At 48.2% G+C, this 21,322-nt stretch overlaps 1 protein-coding gene across 1 annotated transcript in view; it reads right to left on the bottom strand.

Annotated features, from left to right (window-relative positions):
- Nucleotides 1–561: 561 nt before the first annotated feature.
- ube2f (ubiquitin-conjugating enzyme E2F (putative)) overlaps nt 562–21,322 on the bottom strand; it is a 40,705-nt gene continuing 19,944 nt past the window's right edge. Inside the window, exons 6-10 of the mRNA XM_083681300.1 lie at nt 20,242–20,312; nt 19,030–19,087; nt 11,092–11,124; nt 10,429–10,491; nt 562–821 (exon numbers count right to left, since the gene is read on the bottom strand). Coding sequence (XP_083537426.1) covers nt 771–821; nt 10,429–10,491; nt 11,092–11,124; nt 19,030–19,087; nt 20,242–20,312 — 276 coding nt within the window. The 3' untranslated portion in view covers nt 562–770. The remainder of the gene's footprint in view (nt 822–10,428; nt 10,492–11,091; nt 11,125–19,029; nt 19,088–20,241; nt 20,313–21,322) is intronic.

The raw sequence follows: 21,322 nt of genomic DNA, 5'->3' as shown, positions 1-21,322 counted from the left end.
AGAACAACAGAGATGTCTGCTTTTACAGCTGTCTGTCTGTTTGTGTTTGTGTGTGGGTGGTTTGCATGAACTATTATGCGCCAATGTAGCTGTGTCTGTGTGTGTGTGTGTGTGTGTGTGTGTGTGTGTGTGTGTGTGTGTTTGCTCTCCAGTATGCGTGAAGGGATATCCTGTGTGTATGTGTGTGCGTGTGTGTGCGCGTCTGTGTGTGTGTGTGTGCGCGCGTGTGTGTGTGTGTATGTGTGTGTGTGTGCGCGTGCGTGCGTGTGAGCTCGCGTGCATTTTATCTTTGCAGCACAAACATGGCAGGCACTAGAACTGAGAAACACTGTAACAGATAATCTTTCTCTTGATTCGTCGATTGTTAAACAACGGCTAACTGGATTGGTTAAATTCCTGGGTCTTCATTGCCATCTTTTCTCACTCTGATTGGATGAGACACACCGAAAGGCCCCGTCATTGGACGACCCAGCTGTGGACAGGCAGCGTGATAACTCTGGTCCACTCAGGACAATTAAAGCATATTTTCTCCTCCTCCCTTCTCAACCTTTTTTTTGTTCCTTTTTTTTTTTTGTTTAAAACTGTTTTTTTTATTTTTTATTTATTTGTTTTCCAGCGATGTTGTTTTGCAGTCGGGGCGTGTCAGCGGTGCGCGGTATTGGTTGACGAGATGTTCAGGGGCGGGGCCGTCAGAGAGGAGGGGTTCAGCTGCGCAGTCGCAGATGCGGACGCGGGGATGTCGCAGGAAGCCGGCACAGCTGACGCAGTCATCATCTGGCGTAGTGCTTGATGTAATCTTGAACTTTATTACGGAAATCCTCCTGGAGCGAAAAGAACAGAACAGACACCAGATCAGTCACAGTGAAGGACGCTAAGTCAAATTCTCTATTTTCACAAACATCTAATCCCATTAGACGTGCTCTGAAAACCTCTATATAGGTTATGAGGCTGTAAAGTCTGTTCATCGGTTTAAAATGACAATTGGGACGTTTGAGGCAGATTCAACTGACTTGCGTCGAGGCTGTCACAGTAAATGATGAAAAGGACATTCCGCCTCATTACCCGCAATCCCCCCTGAGTACGGAGAAGCACGCGACACCACCGTCGAGGACGGGCCAGATCTCCAACCATGAAACCCTAGACCACAGAGCCTCCCGCCACGGGAATATGGTCACTGTAGCTGGACAGTACACTGCTACAGATCAGGGTGGTTAACAGTAATGTGCCTTAGAAGAGAAGAGAGGAGAGGAGAGGAGAGGACAGGGCTGGAGAGCTCTGTGTGTGTGTGTGTGTGTGTGTGTGTGTGTGTGTGTGTGTGTGTGTGTGTGTGTGTGTGTGTGTGTACACTGCTACAGCTCAGGGTGGTTAACAATAAGCTTGCTTAGAAGAGAGGAAGGGAGAGGGAGAGGAGAGGAGAGGAGAAGAGGGCCCAATATTAATGACTCTGATGGAGGCTTGCTGTAAACAAGCCGGTCTAGAGGGAGTCTAAAGGGCCACAGGACAAGTAGAGACCATTCCCTGACTGTCTGTGACCACCTCTGTACTCACTGCTAATGCACACAGTGTTGAGAGATGAGGGCTTTTTCTCAACTAATGGTTATATGGACTAAACTGCAGGACCTGTAATGGAGGGCTGGAGAGCTGTGTGTGTGTGTGTGTGTGTGTGTGTGTGTGTGTGTGTGTGTGTGTGTGTGTGTGTGTGTGAATTTAAATTATGTCAAAATCCATTCCGATGACCCCTCTGGGGACAGTGTGCCAGTGCAGATAGCAGAGGGACGGAAGGAGGGAGGGAGGGAGGGAGGGGAGGGAGGGAGGGAAAGGGGAGGACAGGGGAAGGGAGGGAGAGCAGACGGGAAGAGTCAGCTTGGCGCGGCAGTGGGGAGCAGGGGCTCAGAGCGATTGATATTCTTGGCTCTGTCCCCCTGGTCCTGCTTGCCCCCGTGCCCTTTTCCAGAGCCAGCTATATTAAAGAAGACCAGCTCAAGTCACGCTCACACAGCCCAGAGATCAAATACATCAAACACCAGCCTCCCTCCCTCCCTCCCTCCGTCCGTCTGACCGTCCCTCTCAATGGTGGTCCGGGGCTGGTGGTTCGATTAAGAATTAACCGGGCTGGAAGAGGGTGGCCTCCACTGTGTCAATGAGAGTATATTGGGATCAAGGGAGGGGAGAAGTCAAGAGGAGGTTAAGTGGAGGGTAGGAGGCAAGGTTGTGGTGAATTAAAATGAGAATCAACTCAATGCAAGAGGTGAATCGAAGTGTGCCTATTGTTTTCCCTCGTAAGACAGACGAGCCATCGTATGTGGGCGACCCCTGAACTCTCTCTTTTGATCTGGGGGGGTTTTTCAATCCCTAGTCAGCTGACTTCCCCAAGCCCTCTCCCTATAGAGGGTCGATAAAGAACAATTAGGGGCCGCTCCTCACTTGACATACGCCTGCATGACTGCATAAAACCCTGAGAGCAAACAAGTCTCCGTTTGACATCAACGCGTGATTTAGCCGAGGTAAAAGATCAAATTGCAAGCATGTCTCCTTGGATTCATTCCCTGGAGAAAAGGCACAGACTCGAGGTTTGGGCTGGAGAGGCCAGGAGAGCCTGCCAAACTCAACAACAACAACAACAACAACAACAACAACAACAACAACAACAACAACACTGACAACCACAACCGAAGGAGACAGACAGAGACACTGTACTGTACTACAGGGACATGACAGGACAACCGTGTCTAGCTGATTTTCCTAGAATACCAACTAAGAACCTTTTACAACAGGTCTCTCTCTACCCGGAGGGAAAGTCAATTAGCAGTGCACATCCCTCTCTGGCATTCATAAACACACAAACACACAAGCAAAAAACCAATCCCTCTGTTCCAAAGCTGATATGTAAATCCCACCCTGCGCTGAAGATTAACCTCCCAGCCAGACTGGTGGGGTTGGAGGTCAGCTACAGGAGACAACGTAAGCTCAGCCAGCCTTCCCACGCAATCTTTTAGGCCCTTCGTGAAAAGCCTCGAGACATCTCTCTAACAGCAATATCTCAAACAAGGGAAAGGACTGGTGAGCTAGGCTAGAGTACTCTTGGGAGGGAGGGAGGGAGGGAGGGAGGGAGACCAGTTCTACTGAGAGATATTCTTCACATGGCTCTGATGGAGGCTTGCTGTAAACAAGCCGGTCTAGAGGGAGTCTAAAGGGCCACAGGACAAGTAGAGACCATTCCCTGACTGTCTGTGACCACCTCTGTACTCACTGCTAATGCACACAGTGTTGAGAGATGAGGGCTTTTCCTCAACTAATGGTTATATGGACTAAACTGCAGGACCTGTAATGGAGGGCTGGAGAGCTGTGTGTGTGTGTGTGTGTGTGTGTGTGTGTGTGTGTGTGTGTGTGTGTGTGTGTGTGTGTGTGGTGTGTGTGTGTGCGTGTGCGCGTGTGTGTGTGTGTGTGTGTGCGCGTTCTACTGAGAGAATAACGAGTCTATGGAGAAGGCAAGGACACAGGAAGGAACAGGGATGTACAGAACAAGCACGTATGAAATATGGAGGTAGCTCCTGCGGGCTATTCCAGAGGGAAACATTACCGAGCCCGTGAGTGAAACAGCAACTCACTGAACCGACGTTGGCAGACTCTGCAGCATTTCACCTATCCCACATCATTAGCCGAGCTTCCATCCCCTCTCCTGGGCCCAACATGTCCACAGGTATTCAAAACACCTGCGTCAAGAGGTCAAATAAATGCAAATGGCACACCCTCCCGGGAGCGACTTGCTGCATTACAGTCAGGTTCAAGTAAACACTGAGTTAAGACAGCCTTCAGCACCAGGCAGCAGGGACAGTATAGAAAAGTAGCACTAGAACTGAGCCCTTAGACACTGGGAGCCCTCCAAACCAAGACCCCTGGAGAGACACAGACACACACACACACACACACACACACACACACACACACACACACACACACACACACACACACACACACACACACACACACACTCCCCCCCTCTTACATAACTTTTCAGCCCTGCTTAATATTTGGCAGAGGGAGGCAGCAGAGCAGGCCTTCAAATAGCCCCCGCAGTTCTGCTAATTAACCGCTCCCATTATAAATATGGCAAGCGTTTGTGGTGGTGAGGCTAAGCCGTTTGCTCCCGCCTTTCTCGCCTCCCTAATGGCTTTCTGATACACCTCCGCAGAGCGAGGAACGAGGGAGAGAGAGAGAATAGGGGAGGAAGACTCATCTGCACCCAACGACAACTCATTATAATAACAGCAATGATGGCACTCTCAATGGCGTCCACGCTCAATGACAAGTAACAATGTCATCGCACACAAGTTCCATTCAGTGAAACAAACTGCGACACAAAGCTAATCTACAACACAATCTGCAACATAGAACAGCCAACTGCAACATTATATATATATATATATACACACACACACACTCACACTCACACTCACTTTATTAGGTACACCTGTTCAACTGCTCGGTAACGCAAATATCTAATCACATGGCAGCAACTCAATGCATTTAGGCATGTAGACATGGTCAAGACGACCTGCTGAAGTTCAAACCGAGCATCAGAATGGGGAAGAAAGGTGATTTAAGTGACTTTGAACATGGCATTGTTGGTGCCAGACGGGCTGGTCTGATCTACTGGTACAATGTAGAAAATAATAAAAATAACGAAAAACCATTGAATGAGAAGGTGTGTCCAAACTTTTGACTGGTACTGTATATATATATATATATATATATATATATATATATTTTTTTTTTTTTTTTTTTTTTTTTTTTCATAGCTTCATTCCTCACAACCAACTTCCCATCTCAGTAGCGATCGTTACCGAGCCAGTACCTAGGTATTTTATGAGCGCACTCTAACAGGCAGCGTAAAATCATACCATTCCACCCTCGGCAACAGAACAGCGGGGAAACCGGGTGACGTGAATCTCCTGACAGCTCACCAACGTCGGGTTCTCTTCCCCCCTGGTTGGGATTAAGTGAGCTGTGACTGAGACACCTCCTTGGTTTCTCACTCCTAGCTCAGACAGAAGACCTGTGTCCTGATGCTCCCAGACACTCCTTGGTTTCTCACTCCTAGCTCAGACAGAAGACCTGTGTCCTGATGCTCCCAGACACTCCTTGGAGGCAATGTGGAGGTGTCCAAACTGTGCTCTGGAAGCAGCAGGTAGGCTACATGACCGATCGCTGGCCCTGTGACCTCCAACGACATCATATGTAAAACCAGCCTATCAAGGCCTAAAAGGTCGGAACATTGAAGCCGTTGCTCCTCTTTCAGAGGTAAAGGTCACAGGGTGAGAGACCGTTCCCTCATCCCTCACCTCTCCAGCCAGAAGTGTCAGAGGACAACACATACAGTGCATTCGGAAAGTATTCAGACCCCTTCACTTTTTCCATATTTTGTTAGGTTACGGCCTTATTCTACAATGGATTAAATTATTTTTTTCCCCTCATCAATCTACACACAATACCCCATAATGACAAAGCGAAAACAGGTTTTTAGAAATGTTTGCGTCATATCCAAGAAGACTTGAGGCTGTAATCGCTGCCAAAGGTACTGAGTAAAGACTCTGAATACTTATGTAAATGTGATGTTTCAGTTTTTTTTATTTTTAATAAATTAGCAAACATTTCTAAAAACCTGTTTTCGCTTTGTCATTTTGTCAGTATTGTGTATAGATTGATGAGGGGGGAAAAAATGAAAAGAATCCATTTTAGAATAAGGCTGTAACATAACAAAATGTGGAAAAAGTGAAGGGGTCTGAATACTTTCTGAAAGCACTGTACATCTCTCCAGATGGGAACAGACGGCCCAACACACAGCAATAATGTGACTCAGCTAGTGCATCCTGTATATGCTCTCTTCCCCTACCGCATCCGCCACAGGCAGGAAAACAACATTCATCATATCAGCTCTGAGGCCTGGCACCCTGGCGAGGAACACACACTGTGTTTGCTACTTGTCGGCTCTGAGGCCCGGGTACCTGCAGTGCCAGCCAGCTGCACGCCCACGCGCCCACCGCCGATGCAGGTAGGACCACGAGTCCCATTCTGTAAAGGCAATCACACCACCACCACCACCACCACCACCACCACTTCAACGTTACAGAAGTTGCCAGGCAGCAGTGGGGAGGGAGGTGGGGAGAGGAAGCAGATGGAGAGGTAAGAAAAACAAGCCCTCCTGATGTACTCATCTCTCTCTCTCCATCACTTCCAATCCCCTCTCCCCTGGAGTGTACAGCTGGCTTGGTACAGTGGCGCTAGTGTAATGGGAAAACATTCCAGAGTCCTTTCCGCTGGCTGGCTGGCTGGCTCACCTGGTAACGTGATGGGAGTGAATCAGGTCAGATCATGTCAGGTAAAGAGCCCGGGCTAAAGATGGCCTGCAGCAGCGGAGGCCTGCGGAGCTAGAGGACGGGCTGATTGTACTGCATGGAGCGAAATAAGGAACGGTATCAAACGCTCATTACAATGAGCCAGTTGTAGAGATCACTAGGTTACTACTATCGGCAATCCTTTCCACACCGTCCGATTTTCCACATTATCTCTTTCTAATTGGGGCTCTGGTGAGACTGACAATGGGATGTAGGGGTAACGATCACTGTGGTCACGACAGGAGGCCAAATCCATGTACGTGCAGTAGCAAGCAGAGAGGTGATTGGCTATCGATCCGGGGAGCTGAGCCTCTCTCTGGAACGAACCGACATCCGGACTCAGGGGACAGGGCCGCAGGGCCGCAGGGCCGCAGGGACGATGGAGATCCATACGGCAGGTCTGCATTAGGATGCAGACGAGAGGCGAGCCCCTGGGGGGAGCTCCGCGGCCTGGGCTAAAGCCTCTGGCTAAGCTAGGATAAGCTAACCTTTCAGACCGGGGCTGTTGACGGTGTTGCATGGCTAACCAATGCTACCATAAATAACTCCACTTAGCGGGGACTGTCACAGGAATTGCGGTGTGGACAATTCCAGTGACATTGATCCTATTGTTATTTCGGCGGCGGCGGCGCTACGGGAGCTAGCTGTAGTGCACTTTCACAGCACAATTCCCAACACAAAAGCCTTTGAGGTTTGTGAAAAAAGACTCAAGCAGGTCAAGAAATACATCATAGCTCGCTAATTACCTGTCTCCATAGGAGCTATTGAGCACTGGGGCCAACTGGCAGCACCTGCTGGTCCCTCTACCTCCCTGTTCTATTCTGGCAGTCCGGATGTCAGTTAGGCTCAGCTCCCGATAGCCAATCACCTCTCTGCTTGCTACTGCACGTACATGGATGTGGACTGACAGACACTCAGCAATCACACTGCAATCACAGAGCACTAGAGGAGGTCCACTTACAGCCCACACTCGTTGAGGCCTAGATGTTGTGGAGCTAAAGCTGGAGAGCTACAGTACATCTGGGCCTCGGTGGGAGGAGGTCAGAGACGTTTGACTCAGTGGCTGTGTTTCTCTGCCAGGGGGGCGTTTTGCTGCATGACGATGTTACTGCAAGTGTTGCTATTAAAAGCCTCGGTTTCCTCTCAGAGAGAGAGAGAGAGAGAGAAAGGGATGAGAGGGAGAGAGGGGGGAGGAGAGAGAAAGGGGGGGAGGGAGGGAAGGAGAGAGAGGGTGGGGTGGGAGGTAGGGAAGGAGGGAGAGAGAGAGAGAGAGAAAAAGAAAGAGGAGAAGAGAGAGAGAGACGGGGAGAGAGAGAGAGAGAGAGAGAGAGAGAGAGAGATAGACCTAGTTAGCGGCCCAGCTGCCAGGGACCACAGGGGATCAGTGGGTCAGAGACCAGCGCGGCACCCCAGTGTGTAGCTATGTGGAGGACGTGTGAGCCGTGGTCAAGGACACGTCAAACACACACGTCCCCCAGTTCCACGTGCACTGGGCCACGTTCACTCAGCACAGCCCAGAGTCAGGGGGGACCCCGGGGTCAGTGGTTCCTCACTTAAGCTGTGCCACGTCAGTAACGTGGAGCGGGATGGACTGTGGAAGTCATACTAGGAAGTGAGTAGGAGAGACAACTGCTACAGTGTGTACTGTGTATCTGTTCAGCCTGTGGGAGGATGCTGAAACTCTCTCTCTCTCTCTGTCTTTGTCTGTCTGTCTCACTTCTGTTCATTGTCAGTTGTTTGCCTTAATTCACCTTAGTGCATAATGGTTCTGAACAGAGTGTACTGAACCCAGAGGCTGACTTTGCTTAGAGAGGATGAGTGTTGTCTGAGTGGGTCTGCTGACAGAGGCTGAGGATGCTGTATTAGCTGGCTAATGCCTGCCTGTCTGCCTGTCTGTCTGTCTTTTTGCCTACCTGCCCGTCTGTCTGTCTGCCGCTCTGTCAGTCTCTCTGTTTGCCTGCCTGCCTGCCTGTTTGCCTGTCTGTCTATCCGTTTGTCTGTCTGCCTGCCTGCCTGCCTGTCTGTCACGCTGTGAGTCTGCCTGCCTGCCTGCCTGCCTGTCTGTCTGTCTGTCTGCCTGCCTTTCTGTCTGTCTATCTGTCCCTCTCTGGTAGATACTACCTATTAGGTGCCTTTAATGAGTAAAACAGCCCTGTGACTTTGCTTTTCGTTTAACGCTTTTTGCTTTTCTTTCAACGCCAGCAGACCTGACTCGCACCATCAACCACTGACCGCTCTCCTCCTGCCAGCGTAACCCAGCCGTTTAACAAAACCACCGGGAGACTTCAAAATCATTACTCAAGCCTTTCACCTTCCGCCTCTTTCAATATACTTCTGCTTACTTTCTTTCTCCTGCTTCCAGACTCCCTGGATCACGTTCCACTTTGCTCAATTGGGATTTGTAGTGGACAAAATAGTGGGATGAGATTGGCAAAGGGTGAGGGAACATCAGGCTGCTTCACCAAGGTTGTTCTGACACGAAGGGCATGTCGTCTGTTTCTCCTCCTTTATCTCCCTGTTGTGAGAACCAGCCTGCCCAAAGCGCCTCTAAGGTCGTGACTGGTTTCCTGATTGGCAAACGGGAGATTAAGGCGGTCCTCGACTCTCTCTGTGATCGTTCTGAATAGCTGCATAAGTACTTCAGTCCCTGCCGTGGAAACGATGAGTCATCGTGCCATTGGAGCCCTCTCTCCTTCATGGAAAAGCATCATTCAGACGGCGCAGCACGCCACCGACACACCATTAGACGTCCTGTCCTCTTAATGTGCCCAAATGGCTGCCACGACAACAAGCAGTGGGGGCCCAGTGCCCGCTGGGCAATACAGCTCGGGAGGATCGGTACACAGTTCATGTCTGAATGAACAAGTCTACACATTAATAATAACATTACATTACCGCATGAATACCCTACGTGAGGGACTGGGTGACTAATATGCAAATGGAGTTGAGATCTAAATATTGGAAAAGCTTGGGGAGTTTTTTCAGCTGCGCTGACTGTTTCACTGCACCGACTGCCGGCTGATCTAGGACGAGGTAATAGTTCTGAATGTTCGTATCACGATGCTCGCACGACACACTTTGAAGAAGAGGCATTTCCAACACGAAGCCATTTTCCCCACACAACCTTAGTGCGAAACCCCTCTAAAACATCTTGCATGTTGAACTCCATTATGACAGATCAACACTGACTCATAATATATACAGGACTACGCCCCCTGGGGTTGTATTGGTTCACACAACCTCAGCTCTCCACGAACTTGGCCTCCTGTGAAAGGAGAGACCAGCAAGCTCGCACAGTCTGGTCCTCATTAAGGGGCTTCATGGAGCTTTCCACGTCTTAGACAGACACTTCTGATGAGAGGAGAACAGACAGAAACATGTCCCTCAAGACTGACAGTGAGAAGCAATGATTCAGACTGTACCAGTAGATACGTCCTGCCTCATCTTTCAGACATAGGGCGTTGTTGAGGAGTTCCCTCGACTTGTGCTTGTCTGTGTTCCACTAGCCGGGGGTCCAAGGACAGGCCAGTTGGATGAGAGTAAGCGGCCAGTGACCCTGTCATGGCTGCCCCTAACGGGAGGAGGGGAGGGTATCGGCGCTGATTTAGGTCTGCTGTGATTGGATGACAGCAACAGGATATGACCTTTTACTGTTGAAGTGCAGACCACCTGCAGTGAAGTGTCATACACACACAAGTGTCATACACTGGCCATTGGGGACAGTCCTACTGTTGAAACACAAAGCTGCTCTCTCTCTCTCTCTCTCTCTCCCTCTCTCTCCTCTCTCTCCTCTCTCTCCTCTCTCTCCTCTCTCTCTCTCCCCCCCCCCCCCCCCCCCCTCATTGGGCCTGGACGTTTCAGAAGTGTCAGGGTCTAATCCTAGCGGACACGCTCATCTCCAGCCCCCGTGAAGAGACAGAATGTCTGGACCCCATGGTTCTGATCTGTTGGTCCCAGTCAGGTTCAAGTAGCAGTGAGAGCTTCAAAGAAGCTCAACATTCCACTTCTAGAAACTTCCAGATGCGGCTATTACCTTATCACGGAGGTGATGCTCGGCAGCGTCAATGTTCAACGGGTCATCGAAGTTCAGTAGATCCTGTGGGAGCAGTGGAGGGGGGGAAGAGAAAACAGAACAGAACAGAAAACAGAGAGAGAGAAAAACAGAACTTAGTCATAAAAACAAACATTCTACCCTACCACAGATAAAACAAACAAACATCACACATAACTATAACCATTTGTTGTTCCAGCGCACCCCGTCTGATACCCGTAGCAATCGGCAGTATGCAATTTCACCCTGGATGTCTGTTTTACACAAACAAAGTAGTATAATTACCCTGTTGCCGTAGAGACGACAGGCGTGGAGAGCCAGTCAGGGGGTATTATTAGGGACATCAAAGTGGCAGATAGCCATGCCTTAATTCCTGATTAAAGGGCCGAGCTTCGGGGCATGACGAAGCCTCAAATCCCATCACCAGCGTACGGACGTAGCTCTGAGAGGCTATCAAGAGGTAGCCACGGAGACATCCGGTACCACTACACACTTTAAATATCTTCTAACTGACTGTGTGGAGAGTGGTCTGCTGGTTTTACCTGGTCACAGTACGGTTACAATACCACTCACGCTAACACCAAGTTGAAATCCATATTCAGTTAAACGCAGTCAAATAAATGGTTATTAATTGGAGGAACTTACAGTAAATAAGGAGTTCAATCCCCAGACCACATCCTGAAAGACAAAGACACAAACACAACATCAGAGAGGTTCCAGAGAACATAGAGTTATCACAGCACATCGAATTATAACATGAATGTTTTTTTGACATAAAACTGAAACTTAACTGTAATAAACAGTGCACCTGTGAGAATTATCAATCCAACTATTAATTTATTTACACGTTTAAATCTAGCAGCATTGTATCTGATAAAGAGAGGAGGGAAACTACTTTAACTGATGCAATGCGTGAAGCATTAAGCTAATTTACTTGATGATCAAAACCGTGCAGGAGTGATGATGATGAGGCATCTTAATTAGCATATCTATTTTGAGGACATTAGATTGAGATACAAGCTTTTTTAATTGAGCGCCTCGGCAAAGAAACAGAGAGAGAGAGTGACAATTCATGAATAATAAAAGACAAAACACTAATGAAATGCCAACAGGCTTATGTAAACAATTACCCTGAAACAAACCCTGCTAATGTACTGGCTGCACATCAGTGGACGCACAACTTGGTTCTGGTGCCAAGACTCGTTTTAGTCCACAGTGGACCAGCTTCAACGCTGTAATGTGCAGCATTACCGAACACATCAGTTGCAGAGGAAAACAATACAATACAATGAGAATACAAACTGATAGTATAGTATTCTAATCTGCTCTCAGCCGATGTTGAGGTGAGACAGACAATGGAGCCTGTCCTATTAGCCCACAGGCCTGTCCAGCGGAGGGAACTAGATTATACTAGATTATGATACCCTGCTCAGGGAGTCACGGGGCTAAATAAAAGACAGTCAGCACATTGCAGAGGATGACCGGAGCCTCATTACAGCAGAAGACATTAATGTTAATGTGCACGAGGCTCATGGGGCTCTTTAATGGTATGCTACTTACTGAAATGTGCCGTGGAAAACACCGGCAATGGTCTAATTTTAGTCTCTTATCACTTTGCCGTTTCAGATTTTTTTTTTTTTTTTTTTTTGCAGAGAAGCGTGTGTGATCCCATCAAAAGAGACGGAGGTACAATTGAAAGCTGAAGAGAGCAAAAGAGCGCACATGAAACAACAAAACAAAGGATATTTCCCTGGCTCTGGAAACAACTGCCACACGTGCAGTGCAGTGAATGACAGTTGGGATTTGCATTTAAATTAAACTGAGGCGACCCCTCTATTCGATAAGACCCGAGAAGATTCTAATTGGTTGTCTTCCATTCACAATATTTCACTAACACGGTAGAGCTCTTAACCTTGAATATACAAAGTATTCATAATTAATGAATACCCTTTCCTGTCAAGGAAGGCAGACTGTCTGATTAAAATGCCGGAGCAGCGCTTGATCAACAACAATAATTCACAGAAGATATTCTTCAGAGGAACTCGGAATCCTCTGAACGTCAATGAAACACTATATACGTATTGAATAATAAATAAGAAAACCACACACAAAGGAACACAACGCAGCAAAATCTAGGCTCTCCCTGTCCCTAACATTACCAGAGTTCTCTCTGGGCAAAGACACCCACTGATAGGCCAAATCATTCTACATCTCAGGGGGCTGTGGAACATATCCAGCGGCTAGACTCTTAAGTGTTGAAAAACCTCTTCTGTCAGTCTGTCTTTGGAAAATGAGTCAAAAAGTGTGTGTGCAGTGTGTGTGGGGGATGCTCATTACTGTGAGTTAACAAGCATGGCTACATACTGTATGTGAGAGTGTCAGCCTGTTTATCTGTTGACACATATGTGAGAGAGATGGCTGTGTGTGTGTGTGTGTGTGTGTGTGTGTGTGTGTGTGTGTGTGTGTGTGTGTGTGTGTGTGTGTGTGTGTGTGTGTGCATGGCTGTGTGTTTGGCTGTGTGTGTGTGTGTGTGTGTGTCTGTGTCTGTCTGCGTGGCTGTGTGTGTGTGTGTGTCTGCGTGGCTGTGTATGGCTGTGTGTGTGGCTGCCTGTGTGTGTGTGTGTGTGTGTGTGTGTGTGTGGTTGCCTGTGTGTGTGTGTGGCTATGCACGTCTGTGTGTGTGTGTGTGTGTGTGGCTGCCTGTGTGTGTGTGTGGCTATGCACGTCTGTGTGTGTGTGTGTGTGTGTGTGTGTGTGTGTGTGTGTGTGTGGCTGCCTGTGTGTGTGTGTGTCTATGCACGTCTGTGTGTGTGTGGGCTGGTAGAGGAGGGCACTGATGAGAGCTGATGCCATCTGACGGTTGTGTGGGCAGGAGCTGTATGCTGCACAGGAGAGAGGTGACGGGAGGTGACAGTGAAGAGGGACAGAGGGGCGCATGCGCTCACACACACACACACACACACACACACACACACACACACACACACACACACACACACACTACAGGAGACAGACAAAAAAGAGAGAGGGAGAGAGAGACACACACACACACACACACACACACTACAGGAGACAGACAAAAAAGAGAGAGAGAGAGAGAGAGAGAGAGAGAGAGAGAGAGACACACACACACACACACACACACACACTACAGGAGACAGACAAAAAAGAGAGCAAGAGATAGAGAGAGACACACACAAACACACACACACACACAATTCACTGAAGCGATTATGACAGGGCTACTGTAGTGAGAGCTAGTCATCTTGTCTCGCATACAAACACACACCCACAAACAGTAAACAAGTGCACGGCAGGTCAAACATGCATAACCATGCCATTGAATACATTCAAACCACACGCCCACTGGTGTGCATACACTTGTCATAGAGAGTGTGTGTTGGCCCAAGGTCTGCAACTTCCTGAGTAAACAAACGCTTTCAGCTTTTAATCACCTGTTCAGATCCACTTGCTGTTTCACTTCGCTGGTAGGCAGCAACAGCCTGATTTCTACCTGCTAAGCAGTGTTCACGCAGCAGCGTGCGTGCGTGCGTGCATGCGTGCGTAACCTCCCCGCTAATCGATACAGAGATTAATTAGGCAGGTGGGAGCAGGAGAGACGGGAGCAATTTGTCCGTCTGTTTGCAATGATAGGAGCTGGTGACAGTGCTGCCACAGAGAGTCTGGAAACAGCTTTGAAAACCTCCCGAGCTCTGCCAAAATACACAATCTAAGATCTAGTTTCAACAGAAGCAGCTTGCTTTATCTGATCATTGCAATCCGATCCAATGTCACAATGAATGACCGTCATGAAAGGAAATGTATGTTTGGCATAATGTACGACTTGTTATACTAATCACATCAAGAAGACGGAGAGATGGCACGTGTCAACCATGCTGCTGTGGGCCTGTGAGGAGAGGGGAGAGAGGAGAGGAGAGGGGAGGAGGGGAGAGGAGAGGAGAGGAGAGGAGAGGGGAGGGGAGGGGAGGGGAGGGGAGGGGAGGGGAGAGAGGAGAGGAGAGGGGAGGAGGGGAGAGGAGGGGAGAGGAGAGACAGAGGAGTAGACAGACCACAAAGGAAGGAGGCTGAGATCCAGACATCCTTATCGCCGGGGGCTGCTGCCACTTATAGCTTTGTGATAGTCCATTCGAGAAGGACACTTTCTGAGCACAAGTTATTTCTCTCTCCACAAATGTAATCAACTCATTCGACACGGGTCAGAGATGATAAGGTGCCTTTGTTTCCCTCTCTCCGCCTCAGGGTCCTGCAGACTGGTGGGGTCAAACTGGACGATGAAAAATATCAGTACATGGGGAAATTCAAGATTTTAATGGAGCATATATTTGACATTGATGTTGAACGTCGACAGAGGGATGAAGTCTGGCTGTCACAATGCCACGCAGATGTGAGCTATTCTCTCTCTTTCTCTCTCTCTCTCACACACACACACACACACACACACACACACACACACACACACACAGAGACTGGAGCTATTACTGTCTCGACTTCAACAGGATTCAATTATTATTGACAGTTAAAGATGAGCATACTGTATGTAGGCCTGGTCATTTCAACACCATTATCTTCCATTTTCCATTATTATCAATCATCACTATCATCATCTTCATCTTCATGAAGGTTATTCATCATGATCGTTATCTCTCTCCCCCGTTTGTCTTGGCTCATCCTATCCTCTAACACCCTCTCCTCTCCTCTCCTCTCCTCTCCTGTCCTCCCCTGTCCTCCCCTGTCCTCTCCTGTCCTCTCCTCTCCTCTCCTCTCCTCTCCTCTCCTCTCCTCTCCTCTCCTGTCCTCTCCTCTCCTGTCCTCTCCTCTCCTGTCCTCTCCTCTCCTGTCCTCTCCTGTCCTGTCCTCTCCTGTCCTCTCCTGTCCTGTCCTCTCCTGTCCTCTCCTCTCCTCTCCTCTCCTGTCCTCTCCTCTCCTCTAGCTGTTTCACTCTCTCCTCTCAGGCTGTGGGTGGATGATGTGAAGTCTTCCCTGTCTTCTCTGTCCCGGTCTGTCAATCATTCTGGGGGAGAGGCAGATGTGGGAGCAGGCAGTAGATGGCTAAATGGAATCTGGCTGTTTGACGGTTGTTGATCCTAACTGGAGGAAAGCTTCCTGTCACACTGATACAGTATGTAGCCAGTACCCTCACTGGGGTCTAGAGAAGCAGGAAGCGTGATATAAATATAAACAAAATACCCAAATAATAACATTTATTTCCAGAGAACATTCAACGTGACTTGGGCAGTGAGGACGATTCACTGGAACCGGACATGATGAAAGATAAACTAAATGAAAGCTTTTTGAGCAGACTGAGGCTAACATTAGTTTTTACTTTCTGCAATCAGTATCCTTCACACCAGGTTAGATGCAGTGTGTTCTATCTGGTCCAAGATGGATGTATTCTCTCTCTCTGAAGCAGCATGTGGAATTGACACGCACGCACGCGCACGCACGCACACACACACACACACACACACACACACACACACAATATTTTGGTCGGAGGGAGAGTACAAAATCAACACAAAATTGCTGAGGCTCAAAAAACGCATGCATGGACACGCGCAGATAATTCAGGCACACAAATCTGATGAAATATGTTTCCCTGCATTTCAATTCAATACACTCATGTAGTGTAGTGCTCTGGGTTTGTGAAAGAAGCACTATATAAATAAAATAAAATGTGTGTTTGTGTGCACGTTGTAGCTAACACCTCAGGTGCTGAGGGAGACACCAGCTCATTGGTCCAGAACTCTCCTGCAGCCTCTTTAATCCTGGTGGGCAGCTATGGAGGGATAATGGTGAGAACGTTCATTATAGAGAGATGATAGTCAAGCTTTACGTCAATCCCACATATTATGGCTCCCAAGAGGGAGGCTGCTGTATGGTAGCAGACATACCATCCTCCCACTAACTACCTCTGTTGATTATCTAGGAGGCCTTGCTCAGAACATAACCACACAACTAAACAATGCATACACGCTAGAAAGCGCACACACACTCGCACACGTTCTGGACACAGGCAGAGACACGTGCACGCACGCACACACACACACACGCACACACACACACACACACACACACACACAAACACATAAACGTTCTGCCTGTCCGTCTCTCCGTAATGTGTCCTCACTATCCCCAGTACACCGTGGTTGGGAACAGATTACTTCAATTCCAGGTGGCCAGTCCGGTAGAGAGAGCCTGAACAAAGCAACCATCACTTCAGGCACCGATCTCTACAATCGTCTCCTCTGAGCTGACAGGTCTGGTTGTCTTCTCCCGTCTTCAAGCTAACTCTCTGCCGACTGTACGTCGCTGCTTCAAGTCAAAGACTGACAAAAAGAAACGACACACTATGAGCTGCAAGACATTTAATATTCTCACAGCTCACTTAGAAACTCTCCTGTATGTGCAGTGCAGTGCCAGCTCAACATCGCCCAACTGGCTTTTGAACCAGTAACAGGGACATTTCTCCTCGAACCGCCATTGCCTCGAGACTAAAGAAACATTGGGTATCTAATCACAGCAGGCAGTTCAAACAGCCAAACTGAGAATGGCTTCATACTGTAGCTAGTTTGCTCCTGACTCCACGCTTCCCTATCACAGGCCCACCCTCGGGTTGCCATAACGATGTTCGTTCGCGGTTAGCGGAGGAACCGAGAGAAAGACCCCCCCCCTGAGGAGAGCGCTGGGCTATCCGGGCTCCTAATTACACAAGGCCTCCCGCAGGACACGGCCCCATCGAGCTGATGAGCATGGCCGTCCTAACGAGCGGGGCCGTTAGAACGCGTCTCTTTATTACCCACGGTCCCCCGTCTAAACCCAGGGGGCATCCTGACAGTGTGTGGGCAGACTGAGAGTCGATTAACAATGTTCTCCGGAAGGTTCTAGAAGGGAAGGAAGCGTGGGATCGAACGGAACCCCTTTGCGATGCGATTATCATCGGATGCCGCGTGTTCCATTTGTTGTTGTTGTTGCTGTTGTTGCTGTTGTTGTTGTTGTAAATGAGACAGTGGGAGGAGCACAGAGAGTCACACTCAGCGCCTCTTTTTTGACGCTCCCCGTGTCGATTTAGCCGATAAAGTTTGAGTTTACCGACTTGAAATATTCAGTGCCTGTGACAGTACAAACTGAATCAATTTGAGTCGGATCTCAGTGTGGCAAAGAAGAAGAGAGAAGATAGTCTGAGCCCAATGCGATGTAGATTAGGAGCGGAGGGGGGGGGTTGTAGGTAGGGGGTGGGGGAGTAGAGGGTGACTCACTACAGCTTCTAACAAGGCTGTCACACAATAACTGCCTCTGGGTTGCCTGAAGTCACTTTTAGGATTCCGGTAAAACACACATACTCTAGGTTAGTCACCGAACACCAATGCAAACACTAAAAACATTATAGACCACAAAACACCCTCACACAATCCGTTCAACAACCCTGTGCTGGATAAATCATGCTGAATCATCTTCTACTGATTTATGGTTTTTTACACAGCACCTTCTCAAAACTATGGCTTGCAGGACAATCTATCAAGGGAAAACCTCTGTTCATGTTTAAAGCAGAGCTGGTTCATTGTGAGCCAATTCCTCCTGGAGCAATAAACATCTACAGTAGAGTTATATATACCTGACCCAGTTATATATACGTGACTACATAGGCACTGCTTTAGTACAGTCAGCCCTCCCTGGGGAGCAGCACTGCCATACGGGGGCGTGAATAAAATACTGATCTCAGATAAATTCCTATTTCTGGATCACGCTGACAACACACATTTACATTTACACACACAACACGCAAACACACACACACACACACACACACACACGAAGAAACACCTCAGATGAGAGAGGCTTAGCAAGTGCTTTCGGTCTCCTAAACATACAGTGAGATCATCCTTCAGTCTCGCAGTCTAACCACCATTGGCATAGGTTAATAACATTAGCATTAGCATTAGCATCTCACATAATTGAAAATGGCCGCTCTTTGAGGCTCAGTGGACCCTCTCCATATTAGAGATGACAGAGACCAGTGGGGAGATCTTAGAGAGGAGCACTTTAGGCATAGTTTAATGTTTTTGGACAGAGATAGCAGACAAAGACAGGAGGAGAGGGTATGTCAGCAGGGCACGGGAGGAGAGGGTATGTCAGCAGGGCACGGGCCGGATTCGGACCCATGCCGACATGGGCATATGTGTGCACTGTAGGCCCTGGTGCTGGACCACTGGAAATACCCCAGGCCACAAGGCATCGTTTCATCTTTAGGGATCACATCAAGTGCTTTTTGCTCCTTCCGCCTTAAAAGGAACTTCTGAGAGCAGGACGGGAATTAAGAGAGCGAGCCATCACTTCTTCAGAAGCTAATGTTATGACACACGCAGCGGATCCCCCCCCCCCCCCCCCCCCCCCTCTCAGACTAGAGTAGAAGGACAGCTGGTGATACGGTGCTTCAAAGAGCCATAGACAGCCAGAGTAGTCAGACTGGGACTACTGTGGTTCTTAAGGATCAAAACTGATTATGATGATGATGATGATGATGATGATGATGATGATGGTCCGGTTCTGGTGTTAGAGACTCACCTTTAACGTCCTAGTAGGGGCCCAGCCAGTGCCATCGATTGAGTGCTCCCGCAACAAACTGTGGAAACAGAAATCAGTAGAATAAGAGCTCTATCGTAAGTTTAATAGTCAGACAATTCATCGATTTTAAAGACATTATTATTCACTGTGATTTTGCTTCATCTGTTGGTGGGCTATGAGCCACAAAATAAAGTGAGTCTTCAAATCACAACATATCTGCTTCCCTGTCCATCTCCTTCCTGGACTTCTCTCCCTGCCAGTTTGCTAACGTCAAAATCTAAAATCTTTTCCCTGCTGTGCCATGTTTTGTTGCAGTGAAGGAACGGGTCAGCAACTGCCCTCCAAGACGCTCTCAGAGAATAACTAGAGACATTTATCAGACATCAATTCTCCCCGTCATTTTCTTTCACTCTTTCCTCTGTTGTCAGGTGAAATCAACTTCAGCGATGCTAGACTGTGACACGCACGCGGAGAAGAAGTACCCTGACAACCTACTGGGGACTCTCGGGATTCTGGTTGCCATATACAGTAGAATAAGATTGACGGTGTAACTAAAGTGATAAAATATGGAATATTATGGGAGAAATATTAAAAATGAATGGAGTTAGACAGACAGGTGAGCAGTGAGGAGGAGGTGAGATGAAGAGGAACAGAAAGACAGACAGATATGAATGTGAGTGAGCAGGAGATGTGAGTGAGCAGGAGATGTGAGTGAGCAGGAGATGTGAGTGAGCAGGAGATGTGTGTCTCTCTGAGTGTGTGTCTCTCTTTCTCTCTCTCTCTCCCTCCCTCTCTCTCTCTCTCTCTTTTTGCCCATCTCTCTCTCTCTCCCTCCCTCTCTCTCTCTCTCCCTCCCTCTGCCCATCTCTTTCTCTCTCTCTCTCTCCCTCTCTTTGCCCATCTCTCTCTCTCTCCCTCCCTCTCTCTCTCTCTCTCCCTCCCTCTGCCCATCTCTCTCTCTCTCTCTCTCTCCCTCTCTTTGCCCATCTCTCTCTCTCTCCCTCCCTCTCTCTCTCTCTCTCCCTCCCTCTGCCCATCTCTCTCTCTCTCTCTCTCTCTCTCTCTCTCTCTCTCTCTCTGTCCACTGACTAACCACCATCTGGAACCTTCGTCCATATGGTACATTGCTGCATCGACACGCATGCACTCACTCACGCACGCACACGGAACAGAGCGCAAGTGAGGCCGGTGATGTGTGAGGGACCTCATTACCTCAAACAGATCTCTCCTGTCTCAGCGATGTTGGGGTGCCATATTCTGGTCAGGCATTTCACTTTGGGAGGCTGGGGGGAGAGAAACACAAAGGAGAGGAACCTGTGAGGCATGACTGCAAGGTTTGTGGAGCAACAGACAAAAACCTGAGGCAACCTCCACGAACAAAGACACTTACCGTAAAACGAAACACTACTCAGGAGAAGACACTTATTTGCAAAGTACCCGAGTCTTCAAAAAGAGCACTGAATCTCCTCCGGGCAAAAGCAAAAACACAAATAAAAACAAACAAGAAAAAACCCTACACTTCAACAAAGGATAAGTCTCTTCCTTTAACCATTTTATCTTCGATGTCAGTAACTTAGAAGAAGAAATAAAAAGCCTAAAAATAGAGCAGAGAGATGGAGCGAGAGAAAAGTGGGAAGAGGCGTGGAGGAACAAGACCCAGGCAATTTGCTAAGCGAGTAATAACACTTTAGAATTTCTTCAAATGGTTCACATCGGCCTTGGCTCCTCTCCCCCCTGCTAATTCTCCAAATCGTGCCTATTCATAAAACATGCACAATCTGGAACATCCCATGAAAGAAGAATATTTTTCAAAGACATTTACTGCAGCCTACTTATTCCTTGCCTATAACTTGCTGAATCTCCACCGAGAGATCTCCACCAACTGGCCTACATGGTACCTTTGGTCCTTCTTGTTGAACAAATTACTTGCTATGAGAGTCTGTCTAGCCTGTGAGATAGTGCTTATGAATACTTTTCCCGAAATCAGCAAGCTGAATATAGTTCATGGCTTTAATTATCATTCAATGGAGCAAGAGAATAGAAACCAGGGGGACAGAGGACTGAAATGAGGAAAGAGGCTCCAGCAAAACTCTGAGACAGACAAATCCTGAGATGTACTTGTCTCTCGTCTAGATAAGAGATGGACTTTACCAGGACTAAGCTTACATCTTGTAAGATTGATGGTATCATGCTTTACTTTACTACCTCGCAAGGCTAACAAAAACAATCAATCAAACCTGACTATTAAAAGCTTGAGTCATAAAATGACAATGTCATTGCATATCTTCTGTGT

This window comes from Argentina silus, assembly GCF_951799395.1.
Source record: "Argentina silus genome assembly, chromosome: 12".
NCBI lineage: Eukaryota > Metazoa > Chordata > Actinopteri > Argentiniformes > Argentinidae > Argentina > Argentina silus.
Note: the sequence above shows the minus strand (reverse complement) of the source record. Positions and strands in the feature narration are given on the sequence as shown.